This window comes from Ascaphus truei, chromosome 4 (assembly GCF_040206685.1).
Source record: "Ascaphus truei isolate aAscTru1 chromosome 4, aAscTru1.hap1, whole genome shotgun sequence".
Classification (NCBI taxonomy): Eukaryota; Metazoa; Chordata; class Amphibia; order Anura; family Ascaphidae; genus Ascaphus; species Ascaphus truei.
In genome coordinates this window covers 403,329,209-403,353,346 of record NC_134486.1, presented here as the reverse complement: position 1 = coordinate 403,353,346, position 24,138 = coordinate 403,329,209, and the positions used below count along the sequence as shown (strand labels likewise).

Here is a 24,138-nt window from a genome sequence, read left to right as displayed (position 1 = left end):
TAAAACGAAAGGGAAAGTGTAAGTCTATAAAAGGAAAAAAGTAACTGATAGTGACCCAGCCATGTTTAATTGAATGTTGGCCGTGCAAAATCTGTTGGTGAAAAGTAATGTTTGAGTAACTCACGTGTGGGAGGGAGACCGGTCTAGGGGTGCAGATGCTGACTTGGGGAATCCAATTTTAGTCCTGTGTCTGCTCTTTGTGACCTTGAGTATGTTACTTTATGTCCTTGTTACTCTGGCATCATAAGACCTTAAATTGCAAGCTCTCAATATCTGTAATTTGTGCTTAAAGGCTTAATGGGCTATTGTGTGGGTCTCCTGCGTGCACCACCCATGGAAACATTAATAAAAAGGCACCTGTGACCTCCGTAGCATTCAATGGGAGTATTGCTGGTACTAGAAATAAAACCGTCCCAAGTAAATGACATGACTTCTCTTAGTAGCTGTGGAGATGGGTGCAAGTCATAGTTTTGCTATATGCTGCAGGTCCCTCTAGGTTTTGTCTGGACTCTGACTTCTGATAATCAGCTGACCGGAATCCACCTCCCCCTTCTGTCCTTCCCAATAAATCTCACTGTTCTCCAGTCTCTGGCTCCATTCTCTCGCACACCAAGGCCACTTTTATGGGACACCAGCTCGTCTCGCATTATAAGAGCCCTTATCCGCCCTTTGTTATCCCTGTGATTAGTGGTTCCTCATAAAGCTGAATGTTGCTGCGCATGCAGAAATACTGCCCCAGTGGGCATGTTCTGTGATCTCTGACCGTGGCTCTGTCTGGGGGGAGATTCCTCCTCCTCCGTATCAGCATCTTGTAATGATGTCTTTGCAAATAGGCTTTATTGTGCAAGCCCAGTTTTCTGGTTTCTCACCTTTACATCTCATGAAGTGTTTTCCATTCAGATGCTAATTGATTGCACCAACTCTACTGATGCCAGAGCGGCTTGCAACACATTGGGAAAGTCCCTTTGTTTGCCAAGAGTTAAAACAGACTGCAAACTGCTGTAGTATATTATCTTGTTTACTTTAGTTGTGATCATTTTAAGTTGCATTGATGTGGGCGAGACAGGTGTGGCAGAATTGGAGCTGGGTCGTTTGTAGCGCGTGGCAGTGCCAATACAGATACCCGCAGCCTTAAGGGGCAATTCTGTGTACTCTGCAATTTCCCAAACGGTGTCTTCAGAGTATATAGAATTACCAATCAAGAAACTATACTTGCCCTGCACCCCCGTCGGTAAGTAGTCTTATAATAAACTTGCTTTCTGGCGGTGCAGAAAATTTTCCTGGTGGGATCCCCCTTTAAACCATCACAATTGCAAACCTTATGTTGATAAAGAGCATCGCACACTTGCGTGTAAAAAATGTTCAGACCATTTATTATACATAAAACCACAAAAAAAGATGTTTCCTGGTAAAATATGAACCATTTTTTAGGTGCAAACCTGATGAAGAGTTAATTTTTTACCCCGAAATGTGTGTGTTTCTTTTTGATCTCCTGTATATTTAATGGTCTGAGGACATTTAGATGCGAGTGCGATGATCTTGAAGTATATAGAATGACCCCATTATTGTGCTGTTATGCCCAAGAACAAAGTGAAGGTATAAGTTAAAGCTTTGGTGATTGATGCCTCTTCTTGTAGTAACATCAGACAAATAGACATCTATTAAAATGATTTCTACAAGTCTAAGAAATGATGTAAATGGAGTTTTGGGAGTTTTCTTGTCGCCTTTTATTTGCCTTCCTGCATATGAAGCAATCGTACCACTTTTCTCATTGCTTCTCCTGCTTGGCATGGACATGCACACATGGGGTTGTGTCACCATTGGGGCTGAGCAGACATGATAAAGGCTGGTAATAAGGGAAAGTTGTAATAGTTTTTAAGTGCAGTACTTCTGTGCTATTTATTTTTGCTCTTCAAAGCATCAATCACCAAACTGTAGAAAAACCTGGCATGGTGCCAAGAGGACTGCCCCACCACAAAAATATAATGTAGCGAAGAGGATTGAAAAAAGAACGATTTATTGTCTAAAAATGGAGAGAACTAAACGGACATGTTTCGGCCAAAAGGGATTTATCAAACTGTAACCTGTTATCAGTAGTAATCGTCCTAAGTGGGACTGCGCCTTCATGGACACATACCATGCAATAGCTCCCTAAAATTAGTTAATATAAGCCTCTTGAATGACTGCCGCTAGTCCAGAGACCATTTCCTTACTTCCCCCATTAACCCACTTATTATCCTATAACCGTGTGGTTGGAGGCAAAACATGACGGCACCATTAACCCTTTTGAATGCCCGAGACGTAGGGTGGCCCATGACTTCTCCCCCTCTGTTTCATCGTCCGTGACGGAGCGATCACATGAGCGCGAGTGCCGTATGTTTTGTGGCACTCTGGTGCTGCGGTGCTCAAAGGGTTATATCACGCAAATAATTAGTTGAACGAGATTTTAAGCTTTTTGGGGTGTTGGGATCACGATCCGGCTCTGACAGAGGCTTTGGTGTCTGTAAGCAGGTTCAGTAAAAGGATTGTGCTCTTCATTGCAATAAAGGGCTGTCATCACCGGTCCTGAAGAAGCTCAATCTCTGCCGTTTACATTGGAAATGTCACTGTTTCCGTCCCCCTCTTAGCTTGTAGAGTGTACATCTTTGACTGAGCCACCTGTGCTGAAGCAGCGATACACTGAAAACGTGACGTGTTGCTAGTTCTTGTGGACTGGGGTTGGTTACCCCTGGTGTAAATAATGGATGTCTATTTTCCTGGCTCTCTTAAAAGCGGCGTTCCCATGTGGCAGGAATTACTTCTTAAACAACTTGGCGTAATCAACTTTCTCAGATTCAATCCCCTTTAAAGTAACAGTTTCACTTATTTAGATACTGTTCACCAATGAACGTATCCGCTTTTCTCCGGGTCTGTTGAATTTCCGCCTATGAGCAACTTCTGTTTATCTTATTTAGATTTGTCCATTGTTTGTATAGCTATTATAAAGTCATTATTAGTCCAAGACCACAATTCTCGTTTGAAGGGAGTGACAAACAGACTTACAGTATCACCAAATGATATCAGATGAAGACTTTGAAAACCCTCCAAAGCTTTTGTTTGTACCATGGAAACGAGGAGTTACAAAAAGTTGCAAAAAAATACCTGTGCCCGCGCCACTAGTATTCGATCACCTTTGTTCCAGGACGGGCGTCAAACCCCTTATTGTCAGACTGTATGCAACACAGAGAAACTGCTTTATTTCCTCATTTGTTCTTGGTATTCAGCAGTACATAAATATATAGGTATTACATAGCTTCAAATATTCAACTGCACATCTCATATCGTCATGTCTACAGTGGTGAGAAAAGATTTGTGAACCCCAATGATAATTACGGACATTCCATCGTTTTTCCATGATAACCTTCTTGAATCAAAACCAGTCTTTTCTTAAATATCCAATAGGGTTTATATTAACCAATTCCATTTCTCTTGAAACAAAATGTTGTATGAATTCGACAAACAATGAGTAATTAAGAGTCAGGGTACGTGCAAATGTAATTGAAGCCCTGGTTTTATCAGCTAAATTAAATGGGATAATTGGAATCAGGTGTTTAAATAATTAGGTAGATCTTCAGGGGTGAGTTTGGGAGGCCCCATCCTATGTAAAGATCAGAAACTTTGTGAGTTTGGTCTTCACCATACAGGTGTGTGGAAACACGTCATGCCACGATCAAAATAAATATTTGAGAACCTCAGAAAAGCCGTTATTGATTCTCATCAGTCTAGAAAGGGTTACAAAACTATTTCAAGGATTTGGCACTCCACCAATCCACTATCAGTCTTCAAATGGAGAAAGTCCAAACCATAGTGACTCTACCCAGGAGCGGTCGTCCTGCCAAAATCTTTCCAGGAAGTCACAAAGAACCCCAGAGTAAAATCCAAGGATCTGCAGGCCACTCTTGCCTTGGCTATTGTGAGTGTTCATGACTCAACTATCAGAAAAAGACTGAAGGGAGGATAGCCAGGAGGAAGCCACTGCTCTCTAAAAAGAACATTGCTGCCCATCTGAAGTTCAAAAAAGGGCACATATATGATCCACAAAATTTCTGGAACAATGTTCTCTGCACAGACGAATCAAAGGTAGAACTTTTTGGCCTCCAATGAGAAAACCAAACACTGCATTCGAACAAAGAACCTCATCCCAATCGTCAAGCATGGTGGTGGGAGTGTGATGGTTTGGGGCTGCTCTGCTGCCTCAGGACCTGGACGACTTGCCATCATTGACACAACCATGAATTATTTATTGTATCAAAAATGTTTAGAATGTCATGTCATGCCATCTGTCCATCAGCTGGCGCGAAAATGGGTCATGCAGCAAACAATGATCCTAAACATAGAAGCAGATCTACAAAAGAATGGCTGCAGAAGAAGAAATTCCGGGTTTTAGAATGGCCTAGTCAAAATCCGGACATAAACCCCATCGAAATGTTGTGGCAGGACCTGAAATGAGCTGTCCATGCAAGGAAGCCCTCAAATGTCACCGAGTTGAAGCAGTTCTGTAAGGAGGAATGGGCCAATATTCCCCAAAACCAATGTGGGACTTAAGGGGGTGCCACCAGGTACTGAATCTAAAGGTTCACATTCTTTTCACACATGGTTATTGAATGTTGAATAATTTGTTGATCAATAAATGTAAAATAATTTTTTTTTTTTTAAAGAATCATGTTTTTGTGTAATTTGTTTGATCAGCTTATCTTTATTATTAGGACTTAGATTAAGATCCAATAACATTCTAGGTTTGAAATATTAAAATTCTAAAGGGTTCACATCCTGTTTATCGCCACTATACGTTTTGTAGATTATTCAATAATTTACAAAGTATAAATGAAAGAGATTAACGTATTGTTGTATTTTTTATTGTTTTCCTTTATCCTGCGTTTTGATCATTTTCTTTGTGTTTTTCAGACCTCGGGGGAGAAAGTGAGTAAACTTAGCTTGGTAGATTTAGCCGGCAGCGAAAGAGCAACAAAGACGGGAGCAGCCGGGGAACGTTTAAAAGAGGGAAGCAACATCAACAAGTACGTTTTTCCGCACCAGCTGTCCCAGTGTATATTTTTCATATGTGTCAGTCATTAACAAGGTAGCCACTTATCCCGTGGGTGATTTACATAGTGTGTTCACTGTGTCAACGTTCAACTGGAGTCAAATATAATGGCATACTGATACTGTATAGTACAGGGATACGCGGGGCAGGCACATCGGGTAACACAGGAGGTAATAAAACCTTGTCCTGAGAGAGTTACAATGTAGAGCAGGGGCGGCCAACTCTAATCCTCGGGGGCCACCAACAGGTCAGGTTGTCAGGGTATCCCTTCTTCAGCCTTGATTTGAGCCACCTGTGCGGAAGCAGGGATACCCTGAAAACCTGACCTGTTGGTGGCCCTTGAGGACTTCAGTTGCCCACCTCTGCTCTAGAGTATAGACCACGGAGTAGGAGATGTACAGAGATAATATGGACACATACGTGTAAGGGCTTGATTGAACCAGTCTTTATCACACGTGTCTGTTTTTGATAGTGCTTTCTGAAACGTGTGTGTGTACACATAAGAATAAACTAACTGGGTGCCACTAGGTCCAGATGGGCCAGTGATCCAGTAAAGACCCCTAATTAAAGCACTCCATATCGCTCCGAGGGAGTATTGTGTTAGTAATGATATAGATCAGTGTAGCAACGGAATTTGGGAAACCCACTGGACAAGTGATGAGTATTATGTAATCATTGAAAACCTTTTAATAGTATAGTAAATATTAAAACAATGGGAATTAAAATATGTCCCTGGTGCGCCAACGTGCTGCTCACAGGGTAGCAATATATGTATGGGTATCTATATCTTGCCCATCATATAAGGCCTAACAGAATCATAGACCGTAGGTAAGAGCGATAATAGCTCTATGAATATTACAATGGTTAAAAGAGCCCGACGAATCGAAGATGAGCCTACTAGGAGGAAGAGAGTTTCTAAGCCAGCTCCCCCCTCCCACGACCACGCTGCTATAAAAACTGTATTAATATGTACATTGGTGGTTACCGTGGTAAGAGCAGCGGTTCACATATTCTGTGGTAGTAACGGTTACTGTATGTATAGGACTATGGAAGCTCGCTGGTAGTATACTGGCTTCCTGGTGGTGATTATTGTGTCATAAAGGGTTAATATGTACTGCAATATGAAGAAGCGATATATACCGTGGTAATAACGGTTACCATATGCATATGCTGTGGTATTTTAACAGCTACAAATTGCATATATTGTATCACTCTGATACCTGTGTGTATCTAAGAGCCTAGAATAAAGGAGCTCTCTGGTTGGAACATATACCGTGATAACGGTAACTTATGCATATGCTGTGGTATTTAACAGCTGTGGAAATGCATCAATGACTTAGATACCTGTGTATATCTAAGAGTCTAGAGTAGGGAGGCTCTCTAGCTTGTATTACCGTGGTCTGAACGGTGCCACCAATCCACATAAAATCAACCGCAATGATACTGGTCAATCGGACCAAAGCATGTAGGTAGTGGTATACGCTGGGTAAATGTATCTGAGGGACAACAGTAAGCATAGTGCTTTGGTCCTGTGATACAGAAACTGAAATAATGGGAGCGATAATAAATGCCTAACTATAAATATCAGGCACTGTCCCAAGTAATGTAACAGTACATGCTGGTGTTAGTAGTGAGTACTTCTAGTGCATAACGCACATGGGGGCAGTAGTGTAGTAATTAACCCCAGCTCATAGGGGAGTAGTTACTCACTATCGGCTGCCAGAAGCATACTTGTAGGTCTCCCACTGCTGAGTATGGTAACTCTATACCAGTGTAATGTTTGTCTGCTCAGTACCCTGGTCCGCTATGTGAGTTAGATAAATCTAACATTATAGTAGAATAGCGGGTCTCAGGTCTTATAGGAGTGAGCGAGTTCGTGGTCCGGTAGGAATACTTGCGAAATCAGTATCAAAGTGCCCGTGGAAACGAGCAGCTTTCTCTCCGTGGTCTGTTAGAAGTGATTGCTAAAGGAGCGACAAAGTGCCCGTGGAGACGAGCAGCTATCCCGGCGGCCGTTTCGCATATGTGCTTTGTCAAGGGATGTGTATGTATATACACATATATTATCTGTGTGTGTGTGTATACATGCACACAGATGTACACCAAGTAGTCTCCTTTATATACATCAAGCTCGTAATTCTGATATTGTGGAAGCATGTAATTTAATTGTAATTTGTCCTTGAGGAGGAGTGTTGGGGTTCCCCAAATGTATACAGTATGATGGTGCTCAACATCATTATACACAACAACATGTACATCTCAAGGGGTACGTGGGGGATGTATCGTCCCTTACCAACAGGAAATGCCACTTCAAGCAGCAATACTGCATTCTCTCCCCCTCCCCCCCTTATTTTCTTATTTGTATATGTAAAGCATGTGACGATGTATAATTGTACATTGTTACCTAAGCTGGCAATCGTTTGGTGCTTTCGTTATAAATCTGTAACAATCCTGATTGTGTGACTAACATTATGGCCGCCTTTCTGCTTCAATCAATCCTTCAGTCAGTGTAACTAAACAGCTATAATGTATCCTGATATTACAAAGGTAACTTTATCTATTGTTACCGTTTGCAGCTCAAACTGCTGGGCACATAGGCAACAAATGATCACAAACAGGAAAGTGTTGCAAAGATCTTGCACTGCTGAGGAGGTCCTTACCCTGCTATAGAAATCAAAGGATGCTTTAAAACTCATACAAAAATGGCATTAAGAGTTGAATAAAAAATACAGTCACTATCTAATACTACAGAACTGATTTCACATGTTTTGCTGCTTTAACCACACTAACCTTCCATCTCCGTTGTGCTTCATTGATGGCACATACTGGGAATACTGGCTATTATGCACAGTTACCATCGCCCATTCTTTACTGTGTGGTATTTTATTTCGACCAGGTCCCTCACCACCCTCGGGTTGGTTATCTCGGCTCTGGCAGACCAAGGGGCCGGCAAAAATAAGAATAAGTTTGTTCCGTATCGGGACTCGGTGCTGACATGGCTGCTGAAGGTAAGTGCCAGGACTGCTCATATTCTGTGTGTTTGTTGTCCCTCTCAGGTGCACGACATTGTCTTGTGATCCTAGCCATGCAGTTATCCTTCGGCATTGCTGTGCGCTATAGGGCAGCGCTAGAACTTCAAAGTTGATGCTCTGATTGCAATAACATAACTGCTGATCATCTTGGTAATATGGCATATCTTCACAAGAGAAAATGGTCTATTTACTATTGTCCTTGGTAAATACCAGTGGGCACATTTCGCTAGTTAGTCTGCATACAAAGAACAAACTGTTAAATTAAGTCCTTTTTTCATGCGTCCATCTCGAGTTCCAATAGATCTTCTTTTATTCAGGCGTCCACACACCTTCTCCTCTTTATCATTGCAGGACAGTCTGGGTGGGAATAGTAAAACAGCCATGGTCGCCACGGTCAGCCCTTCAGCCGATAACTATGACGAGACACTTTCCACACTAAGGTATGCAGACCGGGCAAAGAGCATCGTCAACCATGCAGTGGTGAATGAGGACCCCAACGCTCGAATCATCCGGGAGCTGCGCGAGGAGGTGGAGAAGCTGCGGGATCAGCTCACTCAAGCCGAGGTGGGCTGCGAAACCTGCTCCTCAGGTGGAGGCATGACATGTCTATATGGGGTCTGAGAGATGTCGCGAGAAGCAGCCTTCTTCAGCGATTTCTGTGTTTGTGTGATCATTATGCTGCTGCCGTTCACAAACTGGGGTCTCTGGACCACCAGAGGTCCACTAAGATATTTTTACCCCATCCCCTATAAGTCATTCTCAAGAGAAATAAATACAGACACACACACCCCACACACACACACCACACACATACACACTATTGTGTGTACTGGTTCCTGTATATCATTTTACTGTGCACCTTAATTATTGCTGATGGTTTGTAGTGCGGTACCGTGTGTGTGTGTGTGTGTGTGTGTGTGTGTGTGTGTGTGTGTGTGTGTGTGTGTGTATATCCATTTACATTTGCAGATATGAGCTTTATGAGAAGACCAAAAAGTCCCAGTTTTTACAACTTCCTCATTTCTTGCACAATGATTCATTTTAAACTTGCTCTATGCTTGGGGGGGGGGGGGGGGAATGTTGCAGCCCCCTCCAGTACTAAATGGATTGACACTTTAAATGTACTGTGTATCCATGAATGCACCCTGCAGTTGGGTTACCAATGTCCCTAATACGTCTCTACTACTGATGGTGTCCCAGCTGCTGTGCTTCTTCTTCTTTTTTTTTTTTTTTTAATCTTGGCAAAGATATTGAGACTTTGAAAGGGTTAATTTACTTGGGTAACATAATGCTCCTTCACCCCCAAACGGGCGTGTGACCTGTGTGCAGAGTAGGACCCTGTACACGTCTGGGACACTCGCCCAGCCGGTTCCTTTTATATACTGATCTCATCTGTGAGTATGCAAGCCGGATTCTTCTCTGAGGAATGTTTACCAAGCTTGAATCCATGCCCATCCTGACCCACCCTTCATTCCTGCGGGGATCATGTGCTGGGTTTTGGCAGGAGTAGCCGTGCCGCGCAGCCCCGACGACCCCCCACCCCATCCTGTGCTTTACCATGCTCGAATAATTGTACGTTAACATTGGCCGACCCTTTTCCACCTGCAGCTTTCCACTGAGGATGGCCAGCACTCTGTGTGAATGTCCGATCCCAGTGTTCTGTAAAACGTGCTGCCGCCTTTGGGGTTGTCGTGGCCATGCAGGGTGACGCATTCCTGTGCCCACACTGCGTCTTGCTTTTACCCATCTGAAATAGTTTCCGTTTCCCAATCGTATATATGATGTCCAGATGGCTTCCAGAGGTTTAGTGCGCAAGTTATTTCTGGTGCAGGGGTGGCCAATGCCAGTCCATAAGGGCCTCAAACTGGTCAGGTTTTCAGGATATCCCTGCTTCAGCACAGGTGGGTCAAACAGTCCCTGCTTCAGCACAGGTGGCTCAGTCAACAGGTGTGTTTTAAGGTGGGTCTTAAATGTGGATAGAGAGGGTGCTAGTCGGATATTGAGGGAAAGGGCATTCCAGAGGTGTGGGGCAGTCCGTGAGAAAGGTTTAAGGCGGGAGAGGGATTTAGATACAAAGGGGGTAGAAAGAAGACATCCTTGAGCAGAACGCAAGAGTCGGGGTGGTGCATAATGAGAAATTAGGGCTGAGATGTAAGGAGGGGCAGAAGAGTGTAAAGCTTTAAAACTGAGGAGGAGAATTGAGGAGTGACATGGGACACAGATTAAATGGAGATATGGGTCTTATCTCAAACCCTCTCAACCCCGATTCTAGAACAGGGGTGGGGCAACTCCAGTCCTCAAGGGCAGCAACAGGTCAGATTTTCAGGATATCCCTGCTTCAGCACAGGTGAAGCAGGGAAGACAGAGCACAGTCGAAGACTGAGCCACCTGTGCTGAAGCAGGGATATCCTGAAAACCTGAGTTAGTGGTGGCCCTTGAGTCGACTAGAGTCGCCACCCCTCTGTTCTAGAGCCTACAACCCTATGCAGCTTCTAACAACGTAAACTGATTTCATGACTCATTCATTTCATTCGTAAACTGATTTCATGACTCATATATACGGGTATATTGACTAAGCTGCAATATCCATTATTACGTGCTAATGGCCTTTTAAGTATGCGGGAGTTAACGAAGCTACTGACCTGAGTCAGGAACATACGTTTCCTTATTGTCGTAATTGTTAATTGTGTTATCATTTTTTACATTAAAAAATATATATATATATGTCTTTCATTTTTCTGAGCAGTCTATGAAAGCCCCGGATTTGAAAGAACGGCTGCAAGAATCTGAGAAACTGATCCAGGAAATGACAGTGACTTGGGAAGAGAAGTTGAGAATGACCGAGGAAATCGCGCAGGTTTGTACACGAGCCTTTGTTTTCATATGATGTTTCCATAGTCCGCATGCATGGAACGCGGGTGTGCCCCATTTCAAATGTTCCATTGGCGCTCTAATTATATATATATATATATATATATATATATATATATATATTTTTATATATATATATATATATATATATATATATATATATATATATATATATATATATATATATATATATACATACATACACGCGCACACACACACGCACACGCACACGCACACTAAAGAATTTAGTCAAGCACTCACGGGTCTTGAAGTGAAGAACGAGGTGATTTTATTAAAGCAACGCCTTTTCTGTCTACACTTGGACCCGTCTCCTGACCCTGTGCCACTGTGAAAGGGAGGGTAGGGCAAAATAAAATATATATGTAAAATAAAACTTGTGCTAACGAAATATTCCCCTGTTGTGCATCAAGATATACATAGCGAGGTGAAGTATCCAATATGTGAAAGAGAGCGGGACGGTTATTAAATGCCTCATAACAAGTAGATACTATATACAGTACAAGGGGGGACCATATTAGCCCTGGGAAGGCATAGGCCCTAATAAACCAGGTGGAAAAAAGAGAGCAGCAGGTCAACAAGTGAAAATACAAACACAATATTATTAGCAAAGTAAATAGTCACCATGTAATTCACATAGCGGGAGCCACGTGGCTTTACGCAGGGTCCGGGCTAATACATAGAGCACCTGGGATGAACTAATCTAATCCCCACATCTATTTGTAAGGAAATGTAAACAGACCCTGTCGGGGGCGTATCTGGTAGAGCAATCACAGAGGTATAAGAAGGTGAGGTAAACGCACTAAATACATTATGTGAACCCCCGGGCACAGTGGGTGATTTAGGAATGGAGTGGGGAACCCCTGTGAGTGTTGGGAGCAAGTGATCATAATTCAACCATACGGTACAAATGAATGCACTTTAAACTAGGTTACAGCAGATAAATATATATAATATATATAGCGCATATGTACAGTAGATTACATAAATATATAATATATGTATATTTTTAACATGTATGTACATACATATATCTATGTAAGACATAGCATATACCGTAGGTGCAGTTTGTTAAAGTGAGGCGCTGTGCAGTAGTTGAACACACACACACACACACACACACACACACACACACACACACACACACACACACACACACACACACACACACACACACACACACACACACACACACACACACACACACACACACACGATTTGCGAGACTGACCAGCAGTTACAGGGGACAGTTGAAGACATAATTGAAGTCATTGCTGCACAAGGGGGCGCCACCAGGTACTGAATCTAAAGGGTCACATACTTTTTCACACATGGATACTGAATCATTTGTGGATAAATAAATGTTGAAAAAGTATCATGTTTGTGTGTTGTTTGTTTGATCGGGTTATCTTTATCTATTGTTAGGACTTAGATTAAGATCTATTATAGGATAAAGCTGTCAAATTCCAGGTATTATTGAAATCCCTGCTCTCTGATTGGTTAAAATTTCGGGCATTATTCAGTCAGTAATGGACTGGCATTTTTGGCACCCTGTCAAGTTTTTCAGCCAATCGGCTTTCCATTTTCATTCACAAAGAGTGAGATTAGCTCTTAGACAGGGGAGGTGATTGGACAGGAGGCAGCAGCAAGGCACCGACTCCTCCCCCACCCTGCCTGCTGCCAGGCACTGACTCCTCCCCCTCCCTTCCTGCAGCCAGGCACTGACTCCTCCCCCTCCCAGCCTGCAGCCAGACACCGACTCCTTCCCCTCCCTGCCTGCAGCTAGGCACTGACTCCTCCCCCTCCCTGCCTGCAGCCAGGCACTGACTCCTCCCCCTCCCAGCCTGCAGCCAGACACTGACTCCTCCCCCTCCCTGCCTGCAGCCAGACACTGACTCCTCCCCCTCCCTGCCTGCAGCCAGACACTGACTCCTTCCCCTCCCTGCCTGCAGCTAGGCACTGACTCCTTCCCCTCCCTGCCTGCAGCTGGGCACTGACTCCTCCCCGCCTGCAGCCAGGCACTGACTCCTCCCCCTCCCAGCCTGCAGCCAGGCACCGACTCCTCACCCACCCTGCCTGCAGCCAGGCACTGACTCCTCCCCCTCCCTGCCTGCAGCCAGGCACTGACTCCTCCCCCTCCCAGCCTGCAGCCAGGCACCTACTCCTCCCCCTCCCTGCCTGCAGCTAGGCACTGACTCCTCCCCCTCCCAGCCTGCAGCCAGGCACTGACTCCTCTCCCTCCCTGCCTGCAGCCAGGCACTGACTCCTCCCCCTCCCTGCCTGCAGCCAGGCACTGACTCCTCCCCCTCCCAGCCTGCAGCCAGGCACCGACTCCTCCCCCTCCCAGCCTGCAGCCAGGCACCTACTCCTCCCCCTCCCTGCCTGCAGTTAGGCACTGACTCCTCCCCCTCCCTGCCTGCAGCTGGGCACTGACTCCTCCCCCTCCCTGCCTGCAGTTAGGCACTGACTCCTCCCCCTCCCTGCCTGCAGCCAGGCACCGACTCCTCCCTGCCTGCAGCTAGGCACTGACTCCTCCCCCTTCCTGCCTGCAGCCAGGCACTGACTCCTCCCCCTCCCTGTCTGCAACCAGGCACTGACTCCTCCCCCTCCATGCCTGCAGCCAGGCACTGACTCCTCCCCCACTCTGCCTGCAGCTTTGCACTGACTTCTCCCCCTTCCAGCCTGCAGCCAGGCACCGACTCCTCCCCCTCCCTGCCTGCAGCTAGGCACTGACTCCTCCCCCACCCTCCCTGCAGCCAAGTACTGACTCCTCCCCCACCCTGTCTGCAGCCAGGCACTGACTCCTCCCCCTCCCTGTCTGCAGCCAGGCACTGACTCCTCCCCCTCCCAGCCTGCAGCCAGGCACTGACTCCTCCCCCTCCCAGCCTGCAGCCAGGCACCTACTCCTCCCCCTCCCTGCCTGCAGCTAGGCACTGACTCCTCCCCCTCCCAGCCTGCAGCCAGGCACTGACTCCTCCCCCTCCCTGCCTGCAGCCAGGCACTGACTCCTCCCCCTCCCTGCCTGCAGCCAGGCACTGACTCCTCCCCCTCCCTGCCTGCAGCCAGGCACCGACTCCTCCCCCTCCCAGCCTGCAGCCAGGCACCTACTCCTCCCCCTCCCTGCCTGCAGTTAGGCACTGACTCCTCCCCCTCCCTGCCTGCAGCTGGGCACTGACTCCTCCCCCTCCCAGCCTGCAGCCAGGCACCGACTCCTCCCTGCCTGCAGCTAGGCACTGACTCCTCCCCCTTCCTGCCTGCAGCCAGGCACTGACTCCTCCCCCTCCCTGTCTGCAACCAGGCACTGACTCCTCCCCCTCCATGCCTGCAGCCAGGCACTGACTCCTCCCCCACTCTGCCTGCAGCTTTGCACTGACTCCTCCCCCTTCCAGCCTGCAGCCAGGCACCGACTCCTCCCCCTCCCTGCCTGCAGCTAGGCACTGACTCCTCCCCCACCCTCCCTGCAGCCAAGTACTGACTCCTCCCCCACCCTGTCTGCAGCCAGGCACTGACTCCTCCCCCTCCCTGTCTGCAGCCAGGCACTGACTCCTCCCCCTCCCAGCCTGCAGCCAGGCACTGACTCCTCCCCCTCCCAGCCTGCAGAGAGCTCCGCACAGGAGAGTGAGGGGAAAGGTTTGTGTGTCTGTTGTGTGTATTGTGGGTATAATGGGGGCCAGCAGTGTTTTATTAGTGTGTGTCTTCTGTTAGTGTGTGTTTTGTGTGTTTGGTGGGTGTAGAGGGGGCAGCAGGGTCTGTTTTGTTGGTGTGTCTGCTGTGTGGGTGTAGAGGGGGTGCTTCAGTGTGTGTTTTGTGGGTGGAGATGGGGTGCAGAGTGGTGTGTGTGTGTGTGTGTGTGTGTGTGTGTCCAGTGTGGGGGTTTACAGGAGGGCTGCAGTGGGTGTAGAAGGGGGGCTGCTGGTGTGTGTTTTGTGGATGTAGAGGTGGCAAAGTCTGTTTTGTGTGTCTGTCTGTCTGTCTGTCTGTCTGTAGTGTGTCTGTCTGTAGTGTGTGTGTCTGTCTGTAGTGTGTGTGTGTGTGTGTGTCTGTAGTGTGTGTGTGTGTCTGTCTGTAGTGTGTGTGTCTGTCTGTAGTGTGTTTTGTGGGTGTAGAGGAGTGGCTGCAATGTTTGCCTTCAGTGTGTGTTTTGTTGGTGGAGATGGGGTGCAGAGTGGTTTTTGAGTGTGTAAGTTTACAGGGGGGCTGCTGGTGTGTGTTTTGTGGGTGTAGAGGGGGGGCTGCAGTGTCTCAGTGGGTGTAGAGGGTGGAGGAGGGCTGCAGTGTGTGTGTGTGTGTGTGTGTGTGTGTGTGTGTGTGTGTGTGTGTGTGTGTGCGCGCGCGCGTGCAGTTTTATGGGTTTACAAGGGGCTGCTGTGTGTTTTGTGAGGGTGGAGGAGGGCTGCAGTGTGTTTTGTGAGGGTGGAGGAGGGGGGGGCTTCAGAGTGTGTAGAGGGGAGGAAACTGCCATGTGTTTGTTTATAATGGGGGGCTGGTGTGTGTGTGGCTGTGTGTATGTACAATTTACTTTTAATCAACTTGCAGTAAAAGCAAAACAATGTAGACGATCATGCTGATAATAATCAATATAACTACAATGAAAAATGTAAAAGAAAAAAAATGCCTACATTTCGCCTCGGCCCTTCAACTCTTCCAGCCAGGGCATTATTGGCCAGTAATGCCCTGTTCTCCGGGGATTATTACTTAAATAACATTTTAGCTTTGAAATACCGTGTATGTAAAATATGTGAAAATGCTAAGGGGTTTCGAGGCGTTTTCTCGCACTGTGTGTAAAAGCGTGAGCGTGGTGCCCTGGACCTGCAGTTGAGCCATTTGGTGCAGAACTTTCAGTCCTAAATTTAAAAGCTATTAAGTTGAGAAACACACCTCCGCTACTTGCATTAACATTACAGACCATATTTGCTAAGCGATGCTACTCCATAGACACTTTGGTAGCCAGAATATGCCAGTGAATGGGCCAGAGGGTTTTTTTCAGCTCCATAAAGTCTCTTAAAGCTGCAGTTCAAGCTCCCGGTTTTTTTTTTTTTTTTTTTAACTTCAATAATTTCATGTGGGCAATCTCTACTTACCTAAAGAACTGCATAGCTACCGGTCAATTCGTTCTCCGTCTATTGGTCGGTGAAGTTTGGCGACATCTTTAAATATGGGGAATGTAAATGGTTGCTATAGGAACACGCATGCTTGTTAAAATAGATTACAAGAAAATTGGTATTTCAAAATTGTTTTTTTTTTTTTTTAAAACAGAAAATGCTAAAAGTATTTTTTATTACTACAGAACTGATTTATTAAAAAAAAAACACACATGCAGGATATTGCTTGAACTGCAGCTTTAAGGAGTACTGTATTGCCTCTTGTAAGTACAGCGCTGTATTCATACCTGGTGGAAGTCGTTCTTACCAGAATCCGTTTGATGTTACTACAGCACCACCTACTGGTTAAATACTTTGTTCTCTTCAGTAGTATGTGTGTGAGAACTACTTCTATATTTTTTCTTCTCTTACAGGAGCGTCAAAAGCAGCTGGAAAGCCTGGGGATATCGCTCCAGTCTTCAGGGATTAAAGTTGGCGACAATAAATGTTTCTTGGTTAATTTAAATGCAGACCCAGCACTCAATGAGCTCCTGGTTTACTACCTAAAGGTGAGATGTGGTGGAGGGGGAACGGCTCGTAACCATTGTTCCACAGTATATCGGGGGTGGGCAACTGCCGCCCTCAAGCTACCAACAGGTCAGGATATCCCTGCTTCAGCACTGATTGAGCCACCTGTGCTGAAGCAGGGATATCCTGAAAACCTGACCTGGTTGTAGCTCTTGAGGACGGGAGTTGGCCGCTTCTGTTCTATATCTTGTATAATAAAGCACAGCAGGGTTTGGACTGCGATAGTATGAGGGGCTTCACAGTACCACTAATTTTAACACCCAGAATACCACCGCCCTTTTTATTAACAACCCGTCCAACGCTCTGCTTTCTTTTTAAAGAACCAATGTTGTGTTAGAAAGCCTCTCCCTTGATTTAATAGCGGGGACATAGTAGACATCTTTTTCGGACCCCGCACAATGCGTTTTGCTTCAATGTTTATTGTTAAGGATGAGAGATTAATGCGAACCTAACATCTATGTTCAATCTCTGTCAGAGGGACCCGTGACACGTTTCTCTATCAGCCACGGCTTAAGAGAGACACAAACCACGCCTTACAGAAGGTGACATTTCCGTTCCTTCGTGATATCTGGGAAATATTTTTTTTTAGACGATCCCAACGACTCTAATTTTCAAGAGGTCCTTTAAAAAAAAATGTTTATCGCGGTTTCTCTGAAATGGAAAAATACTGGTGCTTTTCACAGTGCAGTCTGTAGGATGAAAAATGGGAAAAGTAAAGGCCGTTTATACCAACTTAATTTTAGGACTGGCTATGTAGTACTGGAGTGGAGTAAAGGGACTTGTATAGCATATTCCTGCACCCTCTAATATAATTGATGGTAACATATTCTTATAATGGGAGAAGGAGCGGCTCAGTGAGTAAAGACACTGACTGGCACTGAGTTTGAAGCAGGGGAGCCTGGTTCAATTCCCGGTGTCGACTCCTTGTGACCTTGGGCAAGTCACTTTATCTCCCTGTGCCTCAGGCACCAAAAACATAGATGGTAAGCTCCACGGGGCTGGGACCTGTGCCTGCAAAATGTCTCTGCAAAGCGCTACGTAAAACCAGCAGCGCTATACAAGAACATGCTTATTATTATTACAATGCAAATCTAATAGTGTGTGTGGTCATTGAAAGTAAGGCACTGGTATAATACGCTTTGCCATGGTGTCACGGATGGGTAGGTATTTATACGTAGCTTTAAAGCAAAATCGATCCAGCACACTTTGACTTCTTCAATAAGCAGAGTTTATTTACACGGTGGTTGACGTTTCGGAGATCCCGACGGGGACTGAAACGGCGTTTACCGGGTAAATAAACTCCACTTATTGAAGTCCAAGTGTGCTGGGCCTATTTTGGTTTTTATGATGGGTAGATATATAGATATCGAGAGAACAGATTACAATCAGCGCAAATTCCAAACACTTAGTGGGATTGTAGTAAAGAAAATATTAACTACCCCTGGCCAATCAGTCAAACAGGAGGTGTTATACCTTGCAGTCTATTCTTGCTTGAATGCAGCCAATTAGGTCTGCGGCTCCACACTTGCTGCAATGGATAATGTAGAGAAGAAATAACCTAGGCGCAAATAAGCCAGGAAAGAAACAAAGGGAAAAATATCATAGGGCAGTATGTCTGTTACTTTCAGAGTTAAGGTGGTAAGGTATACACTTACACTTAATCAGCCAAATATAAGCCTTTAATCCACCACTGGGATTCAGGAACACTGCTATTGGTATTTCGTTGTTTGCATGGATCTCAGACTCTCCACATGTGCTGCTTGCTTCAGGGGTCACCTTTTCATCTGCAGCTGCGTGTCTCCTTAACATAGAATAGAGCTCACCGGGGAGGGGGGGGGGGGAAGAGGGACAATGGAACAGAGATAGTGTAAAACCTTTTATTATAAAAACTATCTAAAAAATAACAAACAGTTTCTCACTCACATGGTGTGAAATAATATCAAGCAGTTGAGAGTTTGAATTGAGTCTCTCACACTCGTAGAGTAAGGTGTCCGGTCCACTGCACTGCTGCTAGCCTGGTTTACTTCTGCGTCACGTGCTCCGGCTCCAATTCTCGCGAGACTTCGACCTCCGATGACGTCACAGCGCTATCTCCACTCCGTTCTGCAGCGCGTCTCACTCTGCTCGGTTTGCAATGTCTGCAATGACTGCAGGGTCTGCCCTACGCGTTTCTCCTCTAGGGCTTCCTCAGGGGCATAATACCATTGTGTCTCCCCACCCCTGGTATATATACCCACCTCCTGTGACTGATTGGATGCTTGCATACAATTACATTAAAAACTTTAACTCCGTGACGGGTTCTAATTAAAAATGAATGATGAACACATAATGAACCAAATGTCCCTATTACCCAGACAGGCGATATCTATGTATATTATAAGAAGAGAAAATTACATAATGTATACATTTAACAGTACTGGTCTATGCCTTAGCCTATATGGTCAATTAGTTGTAGTGCCATAATATCTGGTTGCCCTAATCTAATCAGGGATCATATTGAGGAGCATAAGTAGACCTCATATATGTATGTGTGCCAATAGATATTAGACTAGAGATTTAAACACTATATATGTTGTATGACAACTGGAATCGCTAGGCTGGGTAACAGAAAGCATAACAAATTTACATACATACACAAGAACAATTAGAAGGTGAATTGAATGGAGCTCAGTGCCCCTACAATTAGGACAAGTTGTTTATGTTGTAAAAGCTATGATATGCTTATATACAATTTCTATATATAGATATCTATCAACCGCCCCTTTGTGAACCCCCGTATTTCAGTTTCATTATATTAGTGTTGGTGTATCCTGGATGTTGAGGCATATACCAAGTGTATTACAATGGGAAAAAGAAGTTGATGTTGACTCGTAGCCTCAAGATAAGAATGTTTCTTGCGTTTGAGGGTAGTGATGCTAGAGAGACAGGAAAATGTAACGCACAGTGACGCCGGATCTGATATGCTGCGACGTTATGCCAGTCATTTAACTCATTGATTTCCCCCAAATTACAATCGCTTGCACAATGGAAGTCGAGTATTGGACTAAAGCAACTGGATAAATTGACGGAAAAGGGAAAACACTGGTTTTTTTTTTCACCCCGGAGTTACCTTGATGTATCCCCCGATGAGATCTTGCATCGCCAAACTTCTGCTTTGATTTTAACTTCAAGTAGCAACATCCCAAAAAAAAATTCATGTGGATTATTCAAATTGAATGAAAAAAAAAAAAATGAAATCTATTTCTCAACCCTTAGCTAATGTGGTCAAATTGTGATCATTTTCTGCAAACCTGGCCCATTTCTCACGCGTATTCCTGGTTTTGTATTTGTGCAGCACAAGCACAAACTAGTTAAGGTCATTGCAAATGTCGTCTCTTTCCCCAACTGGCCCGGAGCAGTTTTTGCTGTGTCAAGAGGTGCAGTTATGAAGTGAGCGAGTGTGTTATTTTTACATTGGCTTAGTAATCAGACCATCATGGAAACTGGGAAACCAAATATCCCAGCATAACAAGCAAATCTTTTCTTATCTGTAATGTGTGTCTGAATAGCATAGTGCTGGTGTGTGGGCATTTTGGTTTAAAGCCAAAGGGTGAATACCCCCCTCTAGTGACTCCATGCTTGCACCAGGCAGCCTGCAGAACACGGACACTCTGGAACGCTAACGTCTTCATGGTCAGAAGGGTCAGTAATGCATAGTGTAGCTTTACAAGGGCTTTTGGATGTCATTACTAACACTAAAAACTGCTGATTAGGGATTCTGTAGGGCAGTAGTGGCCAACACCAGTCCTCAAGGGCCACCAACAGGTCAGGTTTTCAGGATATCCCTGCTTCAGCGCAGGTGGCTCAGCCTTTGCCTTCTCTCTCCTAGCACAGAAGATTCCTCTTCATTGAAGTGCAATCCGTCCCTAGCCTAATGATGGCAGCTCTCAGAAAAGGAGTCCCAGTGCTCTAAAAACCCAAAACCCTCCTTCCTACATCACTTTCTTAGCCATACATTAGCCGCCTTAATCTCTGACTCTCCCTGCGTTAGCGCATGGCACTTGGAGGTCCTTGCCTTAAGCTTTTGGCCTAGATCCCGAATAATTATAATAATTTTTTAGAACTCTCCATCTTTCTCAAACTTTGTCATTGGTGTCAATCCCAGCCCCTCCCAACAATCTGTCTACCTGATCCACAATGTGCCGAACCCGAGCACCCGGGAGACAACAAACTGTTCGATTCATGCGGTCATGGCAACAGACCTAATAATGGAGTCCCCTACCACCGCAATCTTTCTTTGTATCTGAGCAGCTTGAGTCCCCTCTGTGCCGGAGAAACTATTCCTCTGGCTGCTAGAGGAATCAGTTTCCCCTAGCCTTGCCATTTCTGCCCTGACACTCCCAATATCTTCACTCAATATGGCAAATCTATTGGGATGGGTCAGCTTAGAACTGGCCTATCTCTCCCTATTGCCCCTGCTTCCCCTTCTAACTGTTACCCAGCTACCTACCTGCTCCTCACAAACAGCCCCACCATCTGCACCACTAGTCGAAGCAAGGGCCTGCTCAGTGAGCTCTAAACCCCCTTTCAAGATTTGTCAATGTCCCTTAATATTGCAAGTTTCCTCTTCAGATCAGCAATCTCTGACTCTAAAGCAGTGTTTCCCAACTCCAGTCCTCAAGGAACCCCTACAGGTCAGGGCTTAAGGATATCCCTGCTCCAGCACATGTGGGTCAATCAGCGACTCAGTAATTTTGACTGAGTCACCTGTGCTGGAGCAGGGATATCCTTAAGACCTGACCTGTTGGGGTTCCATGAGGACTGGAGTTGGGAAACACTGCTCTAATGAGACCACCCGCTCACACCTCTCACAGCGGTATGCTCCTTGGAACAGCAGCTCCATGTGCACATACATGTGGCAAGATGTGCATTGAGTGGCATTCTCAATCCTGCTCATTATTGCAACTATGAAGTTATAAGCACCAATAATAAACTGTACTTCAATATACTACTATACCTTGTTTAACTCCTTCTGGTTCTAACTGCACACTTAATACAACCAGCACTCGAAATCAACCAGTCACACAGATCAGTACACGCAAGCTTAGGATTCGTGAGAAACCTCTGTTTCAATAGGGGCACCCAGCAGGTGTTAGGTTAGCAATAAACTAACCACGCCCACTGCTGGCTCAGGCAGGAGAAAAGACAAAAAGTTACAGGCTTTCAAATACCACGCACTTTGAAAATAAATGAGCCCACTGCACACTCCCCAAATTCAGCCACCCCTGCTAGTATACACAGCACTCCCCTTTCCTTCTGGAACCTCCTTGTCTCTTCCTCAGGCCGTTGCCTTTTGCTGTCAGAGAGCAAATCCTGTCCCAACTACTGAGGCTTGTTATCTTCTTCCCAGACATAATAGGCCATCTTCTCTATGCAGCCTCCTGCCGTAAGGTGTCTTCCAGCAATGGAGGGTGTGTTTTGGCTGAAGACTACCTGGTAAATGTGAGCCAACACAATCCACCCTGTCTGCTTTAATTCCATGAATGTATTAAACTTTGCCATTTTACTTGTGGAAGTTGAATGATGGCATTTACTGTATGATGATGTGTGAATGTCATTAATCTGTACATTAGACTTTGAGGGGGGTTATATTTTAGGCTGCAATAGTGCCATTTGGGGCAGTCGCATAGAAAACGCCTGTTGACATCACTTTGAATCTCTCTGTGATAGTGCCCGGATCGTATAAACTTGTGTGATAACGCACTCCAGACTAAGTCATGTTTTAAATTAAAAGTTTTATTTTACACATTGCTTGCGTGATCACACAAGTTTGTGTAATTATGTGAGCAGCCTGCAGCATCGGCTGATCACCGCACCCAGCATCTCTGTGGGAATGGAGCATTCACCGTGAGGAAGGTATTCCAATGTATTCCTGTAGCGCCCGGATCAGCACAATCGCAGTTTAACAAATATCCCCCCAAGAGTCAGTTACTTGGCTCCAACCATTTCTAAAGAGAAATGCTGTTCAGAGACCCTCGCCCCAGCATGGTATTCCTGCTCAGAGACCCTCGCCCCAGCATGGTATTCCTGCTCAGAGACCCTCGCCCCAGCATGGTATTCCTGCTCAGAGACCCTCGCCCCAGCATGGTATTCCTGCTCAGAGACCCTCGCCCCAGCATGGTATTCCTGCTCAGAGACCCTCACCCCCAGCATGGTATTCCTGCTCAGAGACTCTCGCCCCCAGCAGGGTATTCCTGCTCAGAGACCCTCGCCCCAGCATGGTATTCCTGCTCAGAGACCCTCGCCCCAGCAGGGTATTCCTGCTCAGAGACCCTCGCCCCTGCATGGTATTCCTGCTCAGAGCGGAGCTTTGGGAAATAGCTTGTGACCATTGTCTTCTAATCTATTTGTCATCGACTATTGCTGATGTATAGGCAAGTGTCAATAGATTTGAGACTGCCGGACGTATTAAACTTTCAATGCAAAGCTAGATATGTGTAATGAAGTTATTCTGTGAGTATTGTTGACCACTCTGTGAATCTTCTTCAGGATCACACTTTAATAGGATCAGATGACTCCCAAGACATCCAGCTTTGTGGCATGGGAATTCTGCCTGAGCACTGCATCATTGACATCACCCCCGAAGGGCAAGTCACAGTGACACCAATGAAAAACACCAGGTAAAGTATGGGGCAACCAATCGCCAGTGTTCATGATCGCATTTACTATGCAAAGGCTTGCTGACCTATCAACAAGGAAGTCAAGTACCCTTCATCTTCATCTCACATGGGGCTTATTAGGTAATCTTTTTTTTTTTTTTTAAGAGACTTAGTAAACATGGTGAGCTAAGACTTGGGATGTGTTTCCTTTCCTCTGGCTACTCCCTTTTGTCTGTCCATGTGTTCAACAAATCCTCTACTCCCACACGCCCCCCCCCCCCACCTCCTCCCTCTTCTCTTTCTCCTGTTATCTCTCTTTGTTCTCTGATGAGGACAGAGTGGGATATGGGGAAAAGTAAACGTGATTGTCAAAGGCAATTTGTATTAGTTTCCAGGGAAACAAAAGCCAAATCTGTACATTGTAAAGACCTAGTTGCATGGTGCATTGTAGATGAGTCTGAAAAATGAATACATATGTCCATGTTCAACCTTTAATCGGCTGAGATGCACATCCTGTATTTATAGTTATATTGATCCAAAGGCTCGGCAAATGAAAAACCCTTGTGAAATATTGTCCAATTAATGTATGTCTTAAAAGGTATAAGACATCCCCAATTCAGAAGTTTTTAGATACCTCCAGATTAGGGCATTCTACAACAAATGTTTGCCCCGCACCCATTTACATATTTTGAAAAGCTCTGTATTTTGGAAACAGACACTAGGGGACTAACCTCAAAATATACAAAGAAGTGACCTGTTTGGCTTCGGAGTACACCCAAAAGCTACAGTATATGTCCCAATGGGAGTCAGACTTGGGAGAGGAATTA

General features: G+C 45.4%; 1 protein-coding gene across 3 annotated transcripts in view; it reads left to right on the top strand.

The window, feature by feature from the left end:
• The window catches only part of KIF13B (kinesin family member 13B), a 260,575-nt gene that overhangs the window by 108,904 nt on the left and 127,533 nt on the right, over positions 1 to 24,138 (top strand). For all 3 annotated transcript variants that reach the window (XM_075598681.1, XM_075598680.1, XM_075598683.1), the window contains exons 9-14: positions 4,945 to 5,057; positions 7,980 to 8,091; positions 8,467 to 8,679; positions 10,862 to 10,972; positions 16,520 to 16,654; positions 23,202 to 23,332. In XM_075598681.1, the coding sequence (XP_075454796.1) occupies positions 4,945 to 5,057; positions 7,980 to 8,091; positions 8,467 to 8,679; positions 10,862 to 10,972; positions 16,520 to 16,654; positions 23,202 to 23,332 (815 nt within the window). The remainder of the gene's footprint in view (positions 1 to 4,944; positions 5,058 to 7,979; positions 8,092 to 8,466; positions 8,680 to 10,861; positions 10,973 to 16,519; positions 16,655 to 23,201; positions 23,333 to 24,138) is intronic.